Raw genomic sequence first — 15,006 nt, 5'->3', positions numbered from 1 at the left:
CCCAGTCCCGCCAGGCGCCGGCTCGCCAGGTCAGGGGCTCCGGTTGCCCTCACAGAGCCTGTGGAATGGGGGTGTGGGAAGAGTGAGTCCTTTCTGTCTTGTCTACTCCCCTTCCGGTTCCAGGTTGGGGACCCTCGAGAGCAGGCGGCAGGTTGTATAGGGGGGGAAAGGACGGGACTGAGTTCATGTCTTTGCCTTTTAAGAATCTGAGCCTTTCCTGCAGGGATTTTCTTTTTCTTTCCTGCCTTATCGAATACACCAGTGTATATTCTTCTCTCTTGGGCTCGCCTGCCTCAAGGATGAAAGCCACGTCCCGAACCTGGGCAGAGGACTGACCCAGCACTTGTGGGGCTTCAGCCGTAGACGTCATTAAAATACACGGTTAACAATGGCTTTCTGCTGCGGTGTGCTCAACTTGAACAATGTTCTTCACACAGCATCTCTTCTATACACTCCCAACGTCTTTACTCTGACAGATTTAAAGACAACTCTGAGGATTTACTTCCTTACAGAGGCAGCGCGAAAAACCGCAAAGTGTTTCTCTCTTTTGTGTTTTTGTTTTATTGTCGGCTGGGAAGGGTGTTGTACTTCACGGCGGCAACCTCCAGCATCATGAATTAAGCCTCTTTACAGGTTGCAAATGATTTCTCCGACCCCAGTGTGTGAGCCTGGGTTGTGCAGCCAGAAGACGGGGGTGTCGCGGCTTTCGTATGGCAGAAACGAGGACGGGAGGAGTGGAAATTAATGGGAAACTTTTAGACAAAATTGTTTATACGCTTCAGGCTTCAGCTGCCACTTTACTTGATTTCTCCTACTTATTCCTACATTTCTTTCTTTTTTTTATATATAATTGTAATTGCATTCTTTTTGTGAATGTTTGTTTCTTTTTGAGAGAGAGAGACAGAGAGAGCATGAGGGGGGGGGAGGCAGAGACAGAGAGACACATACAGAATCTGAAGCAGGCTCCAGGCTCCAAGCCGTCACCATAGAGCCCCACGCCGGGCTCGAACTCAGCAACCACGAGATAATGACCTGAGCAGAAGTTGGATGCCTCATCGACTAAGCCACCTAGATGCCCCTATTCCTGCATTTCTCTCACCCTCTCCCTTCCCCTCCATTTTCTTCCATTTTCTCACCAAACATCCACACGTAAGGATCACAGGTGGGGATAGCTCTGGGAGGAAGGTCATCAAAAATGATGCAAGATAAGGGCAGATTTTTCTTTTTCTTTTAGATTTTGGTATCTGTTAGGCATTAATTACCAGGGACCAGGCTAGGTATTCAGAAGTTCTAGGGATTAGGAGATAGAGACAGAGATAAAAGGAAAATTTATGGTTTGCCTTTTAGGAAAGAAAACTGGGGCTTGGAATAACTGAAATCTCTAAATGAACCATAATAAAGGCTAGTTTTAAACTTGAGTACACTTAGAAGGTTGGACTGCCCAGCCGTCATTAACATATCCAGTTCCAAACACAAGGAAAAGTCTATTTAAAATCAGTACTCTTGAAGAGCAAGACCTTTGCCGGTGATCTCAGGTTCTGGCTCTAATGGGTTTAAATTGGATCTCAGAAAACTTTCCTCCTGAGCACAAGCTCGCAGGTCTTCAGATGGGGACCAGGGTAGGTCAGTTTGGGGACCTCGGGAATAGCAGACAAAGTGTTGGTCAGAGACTGTTGTTGGCTCAATAAAACATAAAAACAGTAGAAAAGGAATAGTAACAGGTCAAATCTAAGTGTGGTTAACATCCCATAAGCTGGACAACGCTCGGGACTAAGGCAAGAGGGTTAGTAAATTGCAAGATGAGACCTATTTGTTATGAGTCCCTTCAGGACCACTAATGGCTACCATAAGTGTCCATCTGCCACACGACATTCTAAATGCTAAACAATTCTGCAAGTCTGAAACTCCCTGCCAGACTCCATGACATGCCTATTAATATACAGTATCCCCCAGAAACAAATATGAAAGAGGCAGAACAAGATTTATGGGCATGTTAATTACAGCATTATTTATAATAGTAAAAAAATGGGAAGTTAAATGCCGAACACATAGGTCTGTGGTTCAATTATTTCCTATCTGCATTACACAGCCATTAAGAATCATGTCTTTGAGGAACATTTGGTGACAAGAAAAATACTTATGATATAATGAGAAATCAAAAATGTACAAAACTGAAGACAATATGATGATAATATTTATTTATGACTTTTCCCCTCTGGTCATATATATGCACATGACTGGAAAAAACTAAAATAAAATATTAATAGTGGTTATCTCTGAGTAATGAGATGTTAAGTTATTTTTCTTCACCTCTGTATTTTTTTTCTATGATTTTCCAGTTTCATACAGACTACTTCTTTTATAATAAAATATATTGTTTTTAAAAAGCAACTGTCAACTCTCATAAGAATATCCAGCTAAGCCTGCACCAGTCCTGTATAATTATTATTAATAAATAATATGTAAAATTCCTGCCCATGTGACTAATTATAGAGAAAAAAAAATCTATATGTCTTAGTCAATAACCTCTGTGCCAGAGGCTTTAAACCTCATGATCTGCATTAAAATTCATCTTGTCATTGGCACAAGAACAGACACTCAGGTCAATGGAACAGAATAGAGAACTCATAAATGGACCCACAAACATATGGTCAACTCATCTTTGACAAAGCCGGAAAGACTATCCAATGGAATAAAGACAGTCTCTTCAGCAAGTGGTGCTGGGAAAACTGGACAGCAACATGCAGAAGAATGAACTTGGACCACTTTCTTACATCATACACAAAAATAAACTCAAAATGGTTGAAAGACCTAAATGTAAGACAGAAAGCCATCAAAATTTTCGAGGAGAAAGAAGGCAAAAACCTCTTTGATCTTGGCCGCAGCAACTTCTTACTCAACATGTCTCCGGAGGCAAGGAAAACAAAAGCAAAAATGAACTTACTGGGACCTCATCAAAATAAAAAGCTTCTGCTCAGTGAAGGAAGCAATCAGGAAAACTAAAAGGCAACTGACAGAATGGGAGAAGATATTTGCAAACAACATATCAGATAAAGGGTTAGTATCCAAAATCTATAAAGAACTTATCAAACTCAACACCCCAAAAGCAAATAATCCAGTGAATGGGCAAAAGACATGAATAGACACTTCTCCAAAGAAGACATCCAGATGGTCAAACGACACATGAAAAAATGCTCACCATCACTCACTCATCACCAGGGAAATACAAATCAAAACCACAATGAGATACCACCTCACACCTGTCAGAATGGCTCACATTAACAACTCAGGCAACAACAGATGTCGGCGAGGATGCGGAGAAAGAGGATCTCTTTTGCATTGTTGGTGGGAATGCAAGCTGGTGCAGCCACTCTGGAAAACAGTATGGAGGTTCCTCAAAAAACTAAAAATAGAACTACCCTATGACCCAGCAACTGCACTACTAGGCATTTATCTAAGAGATACAGGTGTGCTGTTTCAGAGGAACACATGCACCCCAATGTTGATAGCAGCGCTATCAACAACAGCCAAAGTATGGAAAGAGCCCAAATGTCCACTGATGGATGAATGGATAAAGAAGATGTGGTGTGTATACACACACACACACACACACACACACACACACACACACACACAATGGAGTATTACTTGGCAATCAAAAAGAATGAAATTTTGCCATTTGCAACTATGTGGATGGAACTGGAGGGTATTATGCTAAGTGAAATTAGCCAGAGAAAGACAAATATCATATAACTTCACTCACATGAGGACTTTAAGAGACAAAACAGAGGAACATAAGGGAAGGGAAACAAAAATAATATAAAAACAGGGAGGGGGACAAAACAGAAGAGACTCTTAAATATGGAGAACAAACAGAGGGTTACTGGAGGGGTTGTGGGAGGGGGGATGGGCTAAATGGGTAAGGGGCATTAAAGAATCTATTCCTGAAATCATTGTTGCAGTATATGCTAACTAATTTGGATGTAAATTAAAAAAAATATAATAAACAACAAAAACAACAATACAAAATTCATCCTGTCAAAATTCTGCCTTCTATACCAACTACTATTTATGTGGCTAGATGAAGAGAGGGAATTGATACGCTAAGCCAAGTGTTTATTTACCTGGTTTCCCTGAGCACTCTTACGGATGAGGAAGGTGAAAGTCAAATCACTTGCCCTGGTCACACGGCTATTCAGGGATCAAAATGAACCCAAATCTTCTCAATCTAGTTTGAAAGCCTGATGCCTTCTACCACCACAAGGCCGATGGAAACTTTAGAGGAGACAGAGACTTCATTTCAGACATTTAAAACTACCTTCACCCGATACTGTGCAAGCGCTTCTAATGTGTGGCCAAAATAACTTTTTTTTTTTTTCATTCACATAACCCAGCGAAGGTAGTAGGGAACTGCCCAAAGGAGACAACATTACAGACAGAAAAGAGCAAGACCCGTGGATTATCCACCTGCTGGGAAAGCCCTAAAAGAATAGGCAGTGATTATAGAAACTAGCCCAACCTTTGGCCCAGTGAGAAAGGGGGGCATGGAGGGGGGCAGTGGCAAGTGCTGCTGGGTTCCATCATTCCACAAACCTCTCACCCACCCTTGGTCACGGTGTTGCCCCTCCCTCCTACTTGGCCTCAACCCTGTCTCTCAACAGCCATTGCTTCTGTCGACTTTTCTATTGTGGGCTTTTTCAGCCCACACCCTGGATTCTAGAGAGGTCTCTTTCAAAGCTAAAAACTTTCTTCTAGAAAGGATAAAAGACTTCAAAGATGACCTTCCACTTTTTTCATTGAATAATGAATGCCTTTTGACATTTCTCAAAACGAGAGGGGCTAGATGTTGTGTGAGGCCTGTCTTCACACACATCGTCAATTTGATTCGACCAACAGATGAGCTTATAATCATAATAGCCTCCTGCTCAGAACCTCACAATTACAAAGTGCCTCCACATCCATTATCTCATTTGCTTCTCACCATAAGCCTTACAAGAAGGAAAGACAGGTAATATCATCCCCATTTTGTAGACCAGGAAATCGAGGCAACCTGCCACTTTGCCTTGTTGGATTTGACGGCGGCTTTCCTCAGGAGACACAGAAGGACTGACTCTGAGGGAGAAGCATGTGAAGGTTCTGGTCGCGAATGCGGCAGCAATGTGTCCCAGGAGGACAGGACCCTGGAAAAAAGGCTCCACGGTAAGGTGGGGGTTTATGAAATACTGGAGTGGGAAGAGAAACTATTTAGGTGGCAATGTTGCCCGTGGAGAGCTCTGTATGCATGGCTTCCTCCTCTGCTTTCTCAATCCTCTCCGTTCTCCAAAGCTAACCCAAATCCCACCGATCTGGGAAGCTGTTCTCGGTTGTCCACCACCGCGAGACCATCGTAGTGACGTCTCACATGCCTCAGCCCGTTACGACTTCATGACACATGTTTGAGGTAGGCATCGCCATCCATTTTACAAATAGGAAAATGAAACTCAGAAGTGCTGACCTGCCCCCAGTTGACACAGTTAATAGGCAGCAAAGTCCAGATTTCAAACTACACCGCATCACAGCTGCCTCCCCTTGTGACACACTTTTCACATCCTGTCTATCGCCCGTGTGTTCCCTCATCCCCAACTCAGTTACAAGTTCTCAGAAGGCAGACAGCAAGCCTTCTATTTTCTCTGTAACCACCCCCACCCCCCCAGCACGTAGTAGAGCTCTATGTACGCAGTAGACTCTCCATAAACGTCATACGTTAAATATCCGTTTTGCAGGAACAGTAGTTATTAAAGAGGGATTTTTTTGGTACTTTGGATGTTAGGCGTTCCACGGTATATAATTAAAACAAGAGTGAACATGAAGTGTATAATTTCTCCCAGCTCTAGCTTAATCAGGCATTCATTACCATGTCTGATTCTGCGTTATGTGAAAAGAACTGCTTAGTAAGCATTTTCTGTGATGACGATAATCAAATACGTACAGATATCAGAGAGATTTTTAAAAAGACAAAAGCACAACCATCATACATAGGGAGAGACAATGATCTACATGGCATAATATTCCACCTGAGACTACAGAACTTCCAAGGCAGAGAGAACACCGGACTAATCTTGGGCAACTGGATACACAAGGAACCCTAAGAGAAAAAGTCTGTGCTAACTGGGATCTTGCACCATTACTCTTGTATCAAGAAGATGGATGCACCATGTTCCTGTTCTGGGTCAGAAACAAGAGAGGCGTCGCTTTCAAGGGCTTTTCTGAGAGACGGGGTCTGCTCTGAAACCTTTCCGGCATAGCAATCATTTCATTACCATCTTCAGTGACCAGCAAACTCAATAAATACGCATGCAATACACAACTTATTACCCCCTGTTTGGTCTCATTCCATTTGCCCTCCCAACACGTCCTTAGTGTATAGCTTTGAAAATACAAAGGACTCAAAGAAATTCACGGAGACGAGAATTTTTATGGTAGAGATTAGCTCAAGTACCTCTAAAACTGACATTTGATAACTTAAGCTAACAAGAGCAGTGCCTGTCTACCACACTTTACTGCCAAACCATTCAGAGTAATCTTAATAAACCACCGAGGGGCAGGACTTCTGTTCTCCTTTGTGTCATAAATAAAGTGCCACATACCTGTGGGCATTCAACCAACATCAAGCAACAAGAGCAAATACTGGGTCAGTGGTACCTACATTTGTGTCCTCATGGCTGTGGCCGTTGGTCTCGACCAATTCCTTGGTACCTTTTAACTGCAAATTTCAAGAAGAAACAAAACAAAACAAAAACCCCACATGAGTAAGCAAGCATGTCTGTTAAATATACATCATCCTGTTAACTCTGATCTATCCGGGGTTGCACTTTATAAAACTTCCAAGGAAAGAGAACCAAAAAAACCAGATGGAGCATATAATTCTAATGAGTCTTACTGAAACAAGCTTGAGACCAATATTTTAGAAAACTCGGTGGCTGGCAAAAAATATAAATGGGTCTTGGTCATTATTTTTTAAATAATAAGATCAGAAAGCAGTTCCATAGGCATAAAATGTATAAAATTGGTTCTTAAGAATAACAAATGATTTCACTTCCTAGTTGTATTGCTATTAATTTAAACCCTGCAGTGTTTGCAAGTTGCCACCAGCTGATGTTAGACTAATGATTACTCGTGAATGATGTATTTTCCGTTGTTTTAACATGCCACAGTGCTATTGCACATGTCCTCCTTGAGAACATATTTGAATGACTGGCATTGTTTCTGGAGGCCTAAACAAAAAGATGATTTTCTTCTTCTTCTTCTTCTTTTTTTTTTTTTTTGCAAAGGAAGAATCGGGAAGACATCTCCTTGGTCACTGAGGCATTAGAAGAAAAGCTATTGCTCAAATGAGATTTTTAACAGCGAACACCTGAAAACACTACTCCCTCTACTCTCTCTCTGAAGGCTTAGCAATAATCAGTTATCTAGAGATTTCTGGAAACCTTTAATTGGCGTTTTATCAAAGCAGACATTGGGAGCTGAGAGCAAGGGCAAGGGGGGGGCGGGCCTTACGGCCGTTGCCAGCACTGCTTCCTGGCTTTTTAATGCTTAGGAAGCAGCCCCTGCTGGATCATTGTTTTTTTTTACGCCTAAAATAAAACGGTGGGAAATAAATGCTGAAAGTCTGAAAGAAAATAAATGCACGTACACCCGTGATGTGTCCGATCTGACAAGCTGGTTCTTTCTGGCTATTTGTGCATATTAAAATGAAAGCTTGTGTGTGTGTGTGTGTGTGTGTGTTTAGGCAATGTCAAACCGTCGGCAAGAAAGCCACACGCTGTCCGTGTCAAGAGAGGGGCTTTGCGAAAGGAAGGGGAACATGTAGAAACTGAGCCTGGGGCAGCCGACGATGGACCAGAGGCTCTTGGGCTCGTTTCCACGTGGCTCCCACTTGGGACAACAATTCCACCCGCTGGTCTTCGGGGCTACATCACGGGTGTTGCCGCACACAGCAATCGCGACGTGTTACGGATGTGAGAAGAAAAGGGTGCCAGCGAGATAGCCAGGCCATCCGTTACCAGAGGGCACAGGGGGACTGAACAAGACCCTCCGTGTTTTCCCGTCCGAAGGTTTTCTCGTTGCAGGTGTTCCTTATCGTCTTTCTCTTGGCTCACCGTAGGTCCCGCGGTTCGTGCTTCCGTCGGGTCGAGCGGGCCTAGCTCTGAAAACTTTGTTATTTTGCGGCAGAAGGCAAGGACCCGCTCCACCTTTCCGTGTTTACCAGCACAGACGTGCCCACGGCTCTCCTCCCTTTTACGCGGACTCTGTTGTGCCACTCCACGCCCTCTTGTCTTGCCACACCCCCAGCTGGCTCCCCCCGGTGCTCCCTGTCTGCCGCTTCTGTTCCCTCCCCTGCTCTCATCTGCCAGAACGGCCACAGGCCAGCGCTCCCTCCTGCAGCGGCAGGCTAGCCACTGCCGTGCCCTCACCGGCCTCTCCCTGTCCTCCTCTCCTGGAGCTACTCGCTTCCTCCAGGTGGAGCAGAGGAGCGTCTCGTCTGTGGGTACCTGGGCTTGTGAACAAGCGCCAGACGCCAGACGCTGCCACCGTGGGGCGGGAGCCAGGGGCCCGGAGGAGCTGCATCCTAGCAAACAAGGAGGGCCGGGGACCTTCTGGGGAGCCTAGGGAATAACCCTGCCTTCCCTGAATGGGGATGGTAAGGGCCTTCCCTCACAACCTAGTCTTGCTTTTTAGGATTCCCATCACGTGGCATCACTTTAAATAGCAGAATACCAAGTCTTCAGAAAAAGGTGTATCTTTTCCTCTCTCTCTCGTGTGTGTGTGTGTGTGTGTGTGTGTGTGTGTGTGTGTGTGAGACAGCATCTAAGCCCGTGCAGTCATACTGTCCAGGAGCGATGCTATTTGTGTAGGCCTTATGTATGCAGGCACTGAAGAAGTGTTTACACACGTACTCTACATAAGTCCAAAGGAAGCCTTATCGGGCAATGTTCTTGGAAGTACACAGGTGCCTTTGCAAGTGTATGTCTGTCTGCGGCGTGGGGGTGGCTGCGAGGAGATGGAAGGAACACGGCCAATGCGTGCTCCCAACCGCAAGGATGACAGGGGCTCCGGGCTAGAGGATGTCACAAAATAGACTGCCGGTGGCTACGGCAGCCAAATGCACGTGGCTGCAGTGTGTCCCCGGCCTGCTCAGACACATGTCTTTCTGATGCCTTTGTTTGAAAAGAGCCGTCCCGTTTAAATTAGTACAGCAGACTGAAACACGATTCCTTCCCGGTCCGATTTTCTAGCTCTTTAATGATTTTAGTTGTTCTGAATCTTCTTCATGTTCCCTGTTTAAGTAATAAGATGGAAGTGTGATGCTTCACCACTGCCTGTGTGTGCACTTTTTGCCCTCTAAAAGTGCATGCCACAACAAGAATGTACCGGTGCTTTCTGCGAAACTCAGAATCTGTTTTTTTATGACTGGGGTTTAGACTTCAAGTCCAAAACACGCATACCTTAGAGGTGTTGTGGGTTTGGCTCCGGAAAATTGCAATAAAGTGAGTCAACTGACTTTTTTTTTTTTTTTTTTTTGGCTTTCCAGTGAATAAAAAGTTACGTTTTCACTATAGTCTATTAAGTGGGCAATAGCATTATGTCGAAAGAGACCATGTACGTAAAGGATCTGAGTCATGTGGAGAAAGGACAAATCCACCCCTCCCCATCCCAGCAAATCGAGGAGAGAGGGGGTCAGAACAAAACGACAAGGCTCAGAGCTATGTCTGATCAGGAGCAAATATGGACCAAAACAGCGTCACAATGCTGATAGTCTCTTTGTAACGTAGAGGAGGAAAGCCCGGAGACTCGGGAGTCTCCTGGATGGCAGGTCGCTGCGAATTTTGTCAGCAGTTTTCAGCTCAGTCTAACTTCTCCAAAATCACACAGTAGATTCAGCCTCAGTCTGCATTATTTTATCTGTACTAATCACATAATCATTAGTTTTATATTCTCCTTCAAAGCTATAAAAGCTTATGAAGTATCCAACATCTTCACTTCCTACTCACAAATCCCTTATACTGTTAGGGGAAACTAACCAAAACTACATTTTCCTGCCCCCAAACCATGAAAAACGAAAAATCGCTTGTAAAGTGACTGAGTCACAGCTGACTATTCTCCCGACGTCACTTTTTTAGATATACCACTTCTGAAGTTATTTATATTATACAAATAACCTTCTCATAAGCCACTGTGGGTGTGAAATGTAAAACAAGCTAAATTTGATCCCCCCCAAAGGGTTGGGGTTACGCTATGTGATTTTCTCCCTCCCAGTTACCATTCATTACATTGCTGGCAGCAAGGAAGGCCAGAAAGAGGCAAGCATTTCAAGAGCTCTCCCGTGTAGGTGCTGGGCTTAGATTTCACTCAGATTTCACTCTGCAGCTGAGCAATCCATCTTACCCTGCTGTAAGACAATACTTTCAAATCCACTTATCAATGTCAGGCCACACTTCAGTATCAAAGAAAGCCAGGATGAAACGATCAGATTTACAAACTTCATATAAAAGGTTGGTTGCTCACTGTGGTTAGATGAGTGCCCTGATGCACAAACGGGGAAGGCTCTTTTTTTAATGTCCCCGTGACTCAGTCGTTCTCCATTCAGATGTCTGCGTGAAAGCCATGGGCTATGCTAAACACATTTCCCTCACTCTTATCCTTAAGAGGAAACTACCCGCTTGCTTGGGGATCTATCTGTACCTCCGGTGGCTTAAAACTTTATCAAAATTCATTTGTCTTTTGGAATGAACTTTGACACACCGCTGGCAGGCTCAGGTGATCTCCGCAGGTGCAAGAGTGAAAACAGGTTTTAGATTCTACAGAGCGAAGCTGCCAGGAGGTTTGAGAGGGTGCAGGCCGACTGTCCCACAGACTGACTTCGGGAAAGTCTGCACAGGTGTCTGATACGAGCGACGTGCACGTCAGCATATGCATGAAGCAGAGACGTTGCGTTCACTTACTTGTTCCTGGAGGACTTTAAGTAATGCTTGCGTGTGCGACTGCTCTTCCTTTGCTTGTTCCAGTTCCGACTTCTTGTTGTTTAACTCCTCCTGGATGGTCAGCAGTTGCTGTGAAAGTAAGAATAGTTAAGGTAAATAGAATGATGGCCAGGAGATGGCAAGATATTAAAAATATCCATTCGAAACCTGAGAAGATTTTTTTTTTATGGCTTAAAGGCTTAATCCAGACTTCAGCTAACTTTTTCTTTTTTAAAGTTTATTTATTTTGAGAGAGAGAGAGAGAGAGAGCGAGCGAGCATGGGAGGGGCAGAGATAGAGGGAGAGAGAGAGAATTCCAAGCAGGCTCTGCACTGTCAGAACGGAGCCGGATTTGGGGCTTGAACTCACAAACCGTGAGATCGTGACCTGAGCCCAAACCAAGAGGTAGAGCTTAACTGACTGAGCCACCCAGGCGGCACGCCCCCACCACTTAGTGTAATGAGTATTGCAGGTTTTGACACATTATTAGGCCATTTGCGATACTGCTATGCAACGAAACGAATCTGTTCGAGCTATTTGCAAAGGCATCATCATAATCCTTCGAACAAATGCGCATTTGTCAACATGTAGAGAACAGTGTTAGTAGACAACATGTTTTGACAGACGAAGAAATGAAATAATCAAAAAAAAAAAAAAACCTGGATCTAATCCGTCAACTTATCCACTGTTTCTTCATTTTCCATAGGACAGGAAAACCGGCCTTACAGTGGCTCCGTGAAGCCACCTCACCCAGTGGCTGGGACCACAAAAGATCCTTTTACTTTCTCTGTTATGACGGTGATGTTTTATTAGATCAGCAGGACTGAAGTCCAAACTGCAATCAATATATCAGCCGAGAAAACTGCTGATATAAGCTGTCAAAACACTAAGCTATGGCCTACGCTGCTATTTTTAAGCAGGGCCACTGAAGGGATTTCTGTAAGCCTTGCCTTGAGCCTTCCTCGCCCTATCAACTGTAACTCATGTTGAGGCTTACCTTGTCTGCCAAAAGCACGGTACGGCCCGGCACTAATTCTTTGGAACAGGGCTGTATGTGACTATATACGTGGGCTGCAAAATACATTCAAGAGCTTCCAAACAAGCCGTAGCAATGGCTGTGTCTGCTCAAAGCTTCTTAACAACAAAGGACCAGTCGGGAAAGACAGAGGAGCATTTTTTCTGCTACCGAACATAACAAATGCCGCACTAATGATCTGAAATGTTAGTGCATTCCTGCCACGAAGGTGGCTGTCTCCAACATCAAGGCTGCTTCTTTGGGGCCTTGACAAGCCGGCTGTGCGGCTGCTGGCCAGCTCTTAACTATCAAGGCCTGAATAAACACTGGCGCTGGATTTCTGATGCTTAAACCCACCAACTGGAAGGATTAAATTAAGTCTTTAAAACCTAGTTTTGGGGTGTGTTGGGGACTAGGAAGCACTAAGAAAAACACACTCTGCTTTCCCTTGGGCTGGCTTGCCCTGTTCCCTCCTTTGACACTGGATGTAAATTCGGGAACCGACTTTCGTGCCCCCTAGCGTAAGTGGCGATATCCTTGCAATACTCTAAAAACCCTATTTCACCACCAGCCCGTATCATAACGACACGTGAGGTAGTACACACGTCCCACACCGGCTCCCTTAACACCTTGTGTGATTTAATTGTGCATCAGTTGATTGAAACACAGAAACCGGGGAGCCCGTATTGTCCTCTGGCACCGTGACAAGTACCTAAAATGACTGCTTCCAAACATTGGGGGGTGACTCTGTTCCTTCATTGTCATTCATGACTGGCCCCAGAACAGCTCTCGGGGGATCTGGTGTTCTGACTTTCGATGACGCCCGGTGAATTTTTACATATTAGACAAGTTTCAGATCCGATCCTTAAACCTCCTTTAAAAATGAGCCAAAGGAAGGACAGGAAATCGTCTTCAAGAGTAGGTAGCTTAGGTTTGTTCCCTGCCACACTGGGGGTAGCAACGCTCAGAAACAACTCATGTCCAGCGGAAGGGTGTCGGCTGCGTTAGTGATGGTGCATCTGTTCAAGGGAAACTATGCAGCCGTTGAAAACGAAGTTGCACAAAGGTCTTTGGACAACACAGAAGAAGCTGCCAATACACTCTTCTCCCCACGAAGACTTCAGGTTACAAAAAGGTTTCATTATGGAGCCTACTTAAGATTCTCTCTCTCTCTTCATCTACCCTGCCCTTGCTCACATGCGCTCTTTCTCAAAGAAATAATAATAATAAAAATAAATAAAAATACAAAATGTTAATTATATAAGTATAGCCGACCTACAATGGTATATTAGTTTTAGGTATACAACATAGTGATCTGACAAATGTGTGCATTGCTCAGAGCTGACCTCAGTAAGTGTGGTCACCATCTGTCACCACACAAAATTATTACTTTATTATTGACTCTATTCCCCAGGCTGTACTTTTCCCCTCTGTGGAATCACACTTTTAAAAATAAAATGTTTTCTCTCTCATCCCCACTTCCTCTTTATATGTAGGCAACCACTTTCAATGCTTTCCATCTTTGTTTGAATGTGTTTTTCTAAAATACATATTGTTGTTTCCTGAGCATGCATTTTTATGGGATGTTGTCGTATCTCTTGTTATTTACGTTTTTACTAGGGATTATTTTTTAAAGACCCATTCCTGTTAATATGCGTGTATCTCATCTGTTGCTCCTGATGGCTGTACAACAATCTCTGAGGTACATCCACCCGGTTATACCTAATCCACTCTCCCAGAGAAAGCCACTCAGATTATCTCTAGCTCTCCTCACTCTATACAAGGTTGCAGTGGAACATGCGGGTGCATGGTAGCTTACGGACCTGCGGCAGAACTCCCTAGGCATTCAGCAGGGGAAATGCCGCTTCCTAGGGTGTACCCAAAATGCCAATTTGCCCAAGCTGCTGTGCCGAATGTCTGTGCCAGTCCACCCGCCCACCAGTGGGGTACGAGAGTCCCCGTGCCCCACGGCCACACTAACGCTTAGCATTACCCACCTGGTTTTCTACTATTTGTCAGATAGTTCTAATTGTTGTCTAATCATATAAAGGTTATTCACTGAAAATATGTTTGGGTACTTCTCTACACCCCTTGTGATTTTTAAACCTCTCATCAGATGCTTGCTGGCTGCTGAGGCTTCCATTTACACTTCAAGGGCAGTCGTTCTTAATATGGGGAACTTTTCAAAATAGGACTGATTCTTGGGCCCTCAAGAAGACCAATTAACTCAGAATATCTAGGCAATGATACGTTTAACAAAATGCCTTAACAGAGAATTCTAATGTGTAACTGGAATAAATGCCACTGTTTCCTTTAATGCTCATTTAAACCTCATTCTACTACACTGTGACTTCCATCTAGAGTACTCCACTCAAACTATCATCACTGAATCACTGATGCTTTTCTACTGGCTGACTAGCATGCCGGGTTCTCTTCTCCTACTCGGTACCTTCCCCAGGTGCTCTGTTCACACCCATGGCCTCAACTCCACATCTTACGTGCTTATGCCTTACCAGGGTGACTCTACAGTCTGTGCCTCATTCCTAAAACCCGGAAGTCCACCCCTCCCCTTTTATCACCTTGGGAACCTCCCTGCCCGGTCCTCTGCCTTTTCTCCCTCCCAGCCTCACTGTCATAGTTAAGGCAGCCCCTCTCCTCTCCTCTGGCTCTGCTTGTCCCCCTTGTCATTCACCCTGTACTCCTCACAGAAGTGACCTCCTAAAAAATGAAAGTGCTCTCATGCTTAAAAAATATGGTTGGCTCAGCATTTTTCAGAGAACTAGAACAATAATACTAAAATTTGTATGGGACCACAAAAGACCTCAAAAAGCCATAGCTATCTTGATAAATAAGAATAAAGCTGGAGGTATCACAATTCCAGATTTCAGGATATACTACAAAGCCACAGTCATCAAAACAGAATGGTACTGGCACAGACACACACAAAAACAGACACACAGATCAATGGAACAGAACAGAGAGCCCAGAAAT

The 15,006-nt window shown here is 44.2% G+C and overlaps 1 protein-coding gene across 1 annotated transcript in view; it reads right to left on the bottom strand.

The window, feature by feature from the left end:
* ENOX1 (ecto-NOX disulfide-thiol exchanger 1) overlaps window positions 1–15,006 on the bottom strand; it is a 424,170-nt gene that overhangs the window by 41,173 nt on the left and 367,991 nt on the right. Inside the window, exons 13-15 of the mRNA XM_049647316.1 lie at window positions 11,998–12,071; window positions 10,983–11,090; window positions 6,686–6,742 (exon numbers count right to left, since the gene is read on the bottom strand). Coding sequence (XP_049503273.1) covers window positions 6,686–6,742; window positions 10,983–11,090; window positions 11,998–12,071 — 239 coding nt within the window. The remainder of the gene's footprint in view (window positions 1–6,685; window positions 6,743–10,982; window positions 11,091–11,997; window positions 12,072–15,006) is intronic.

Source organism: Panthera uncia (genome assembly GCF_023721935.1).
Source record: "Panthera uncia isolate 11264 chromosome A1 unlocalized genomic scaffold, Puncia_PCG_1.0 HiC_scaffold_16, whole genome shotgun sequence".
Lineage (NCBI taxonomy): Eukaryota > Metazoa > Chordata > Mammalia > Carnivora > Felidae > Panthera > Panthera uncia.
The sequence above is the reverse complement of the archived record's forward strand: the minus strand, read 5'-3'. Positions and strand labels throughout refer to the sequence as shown.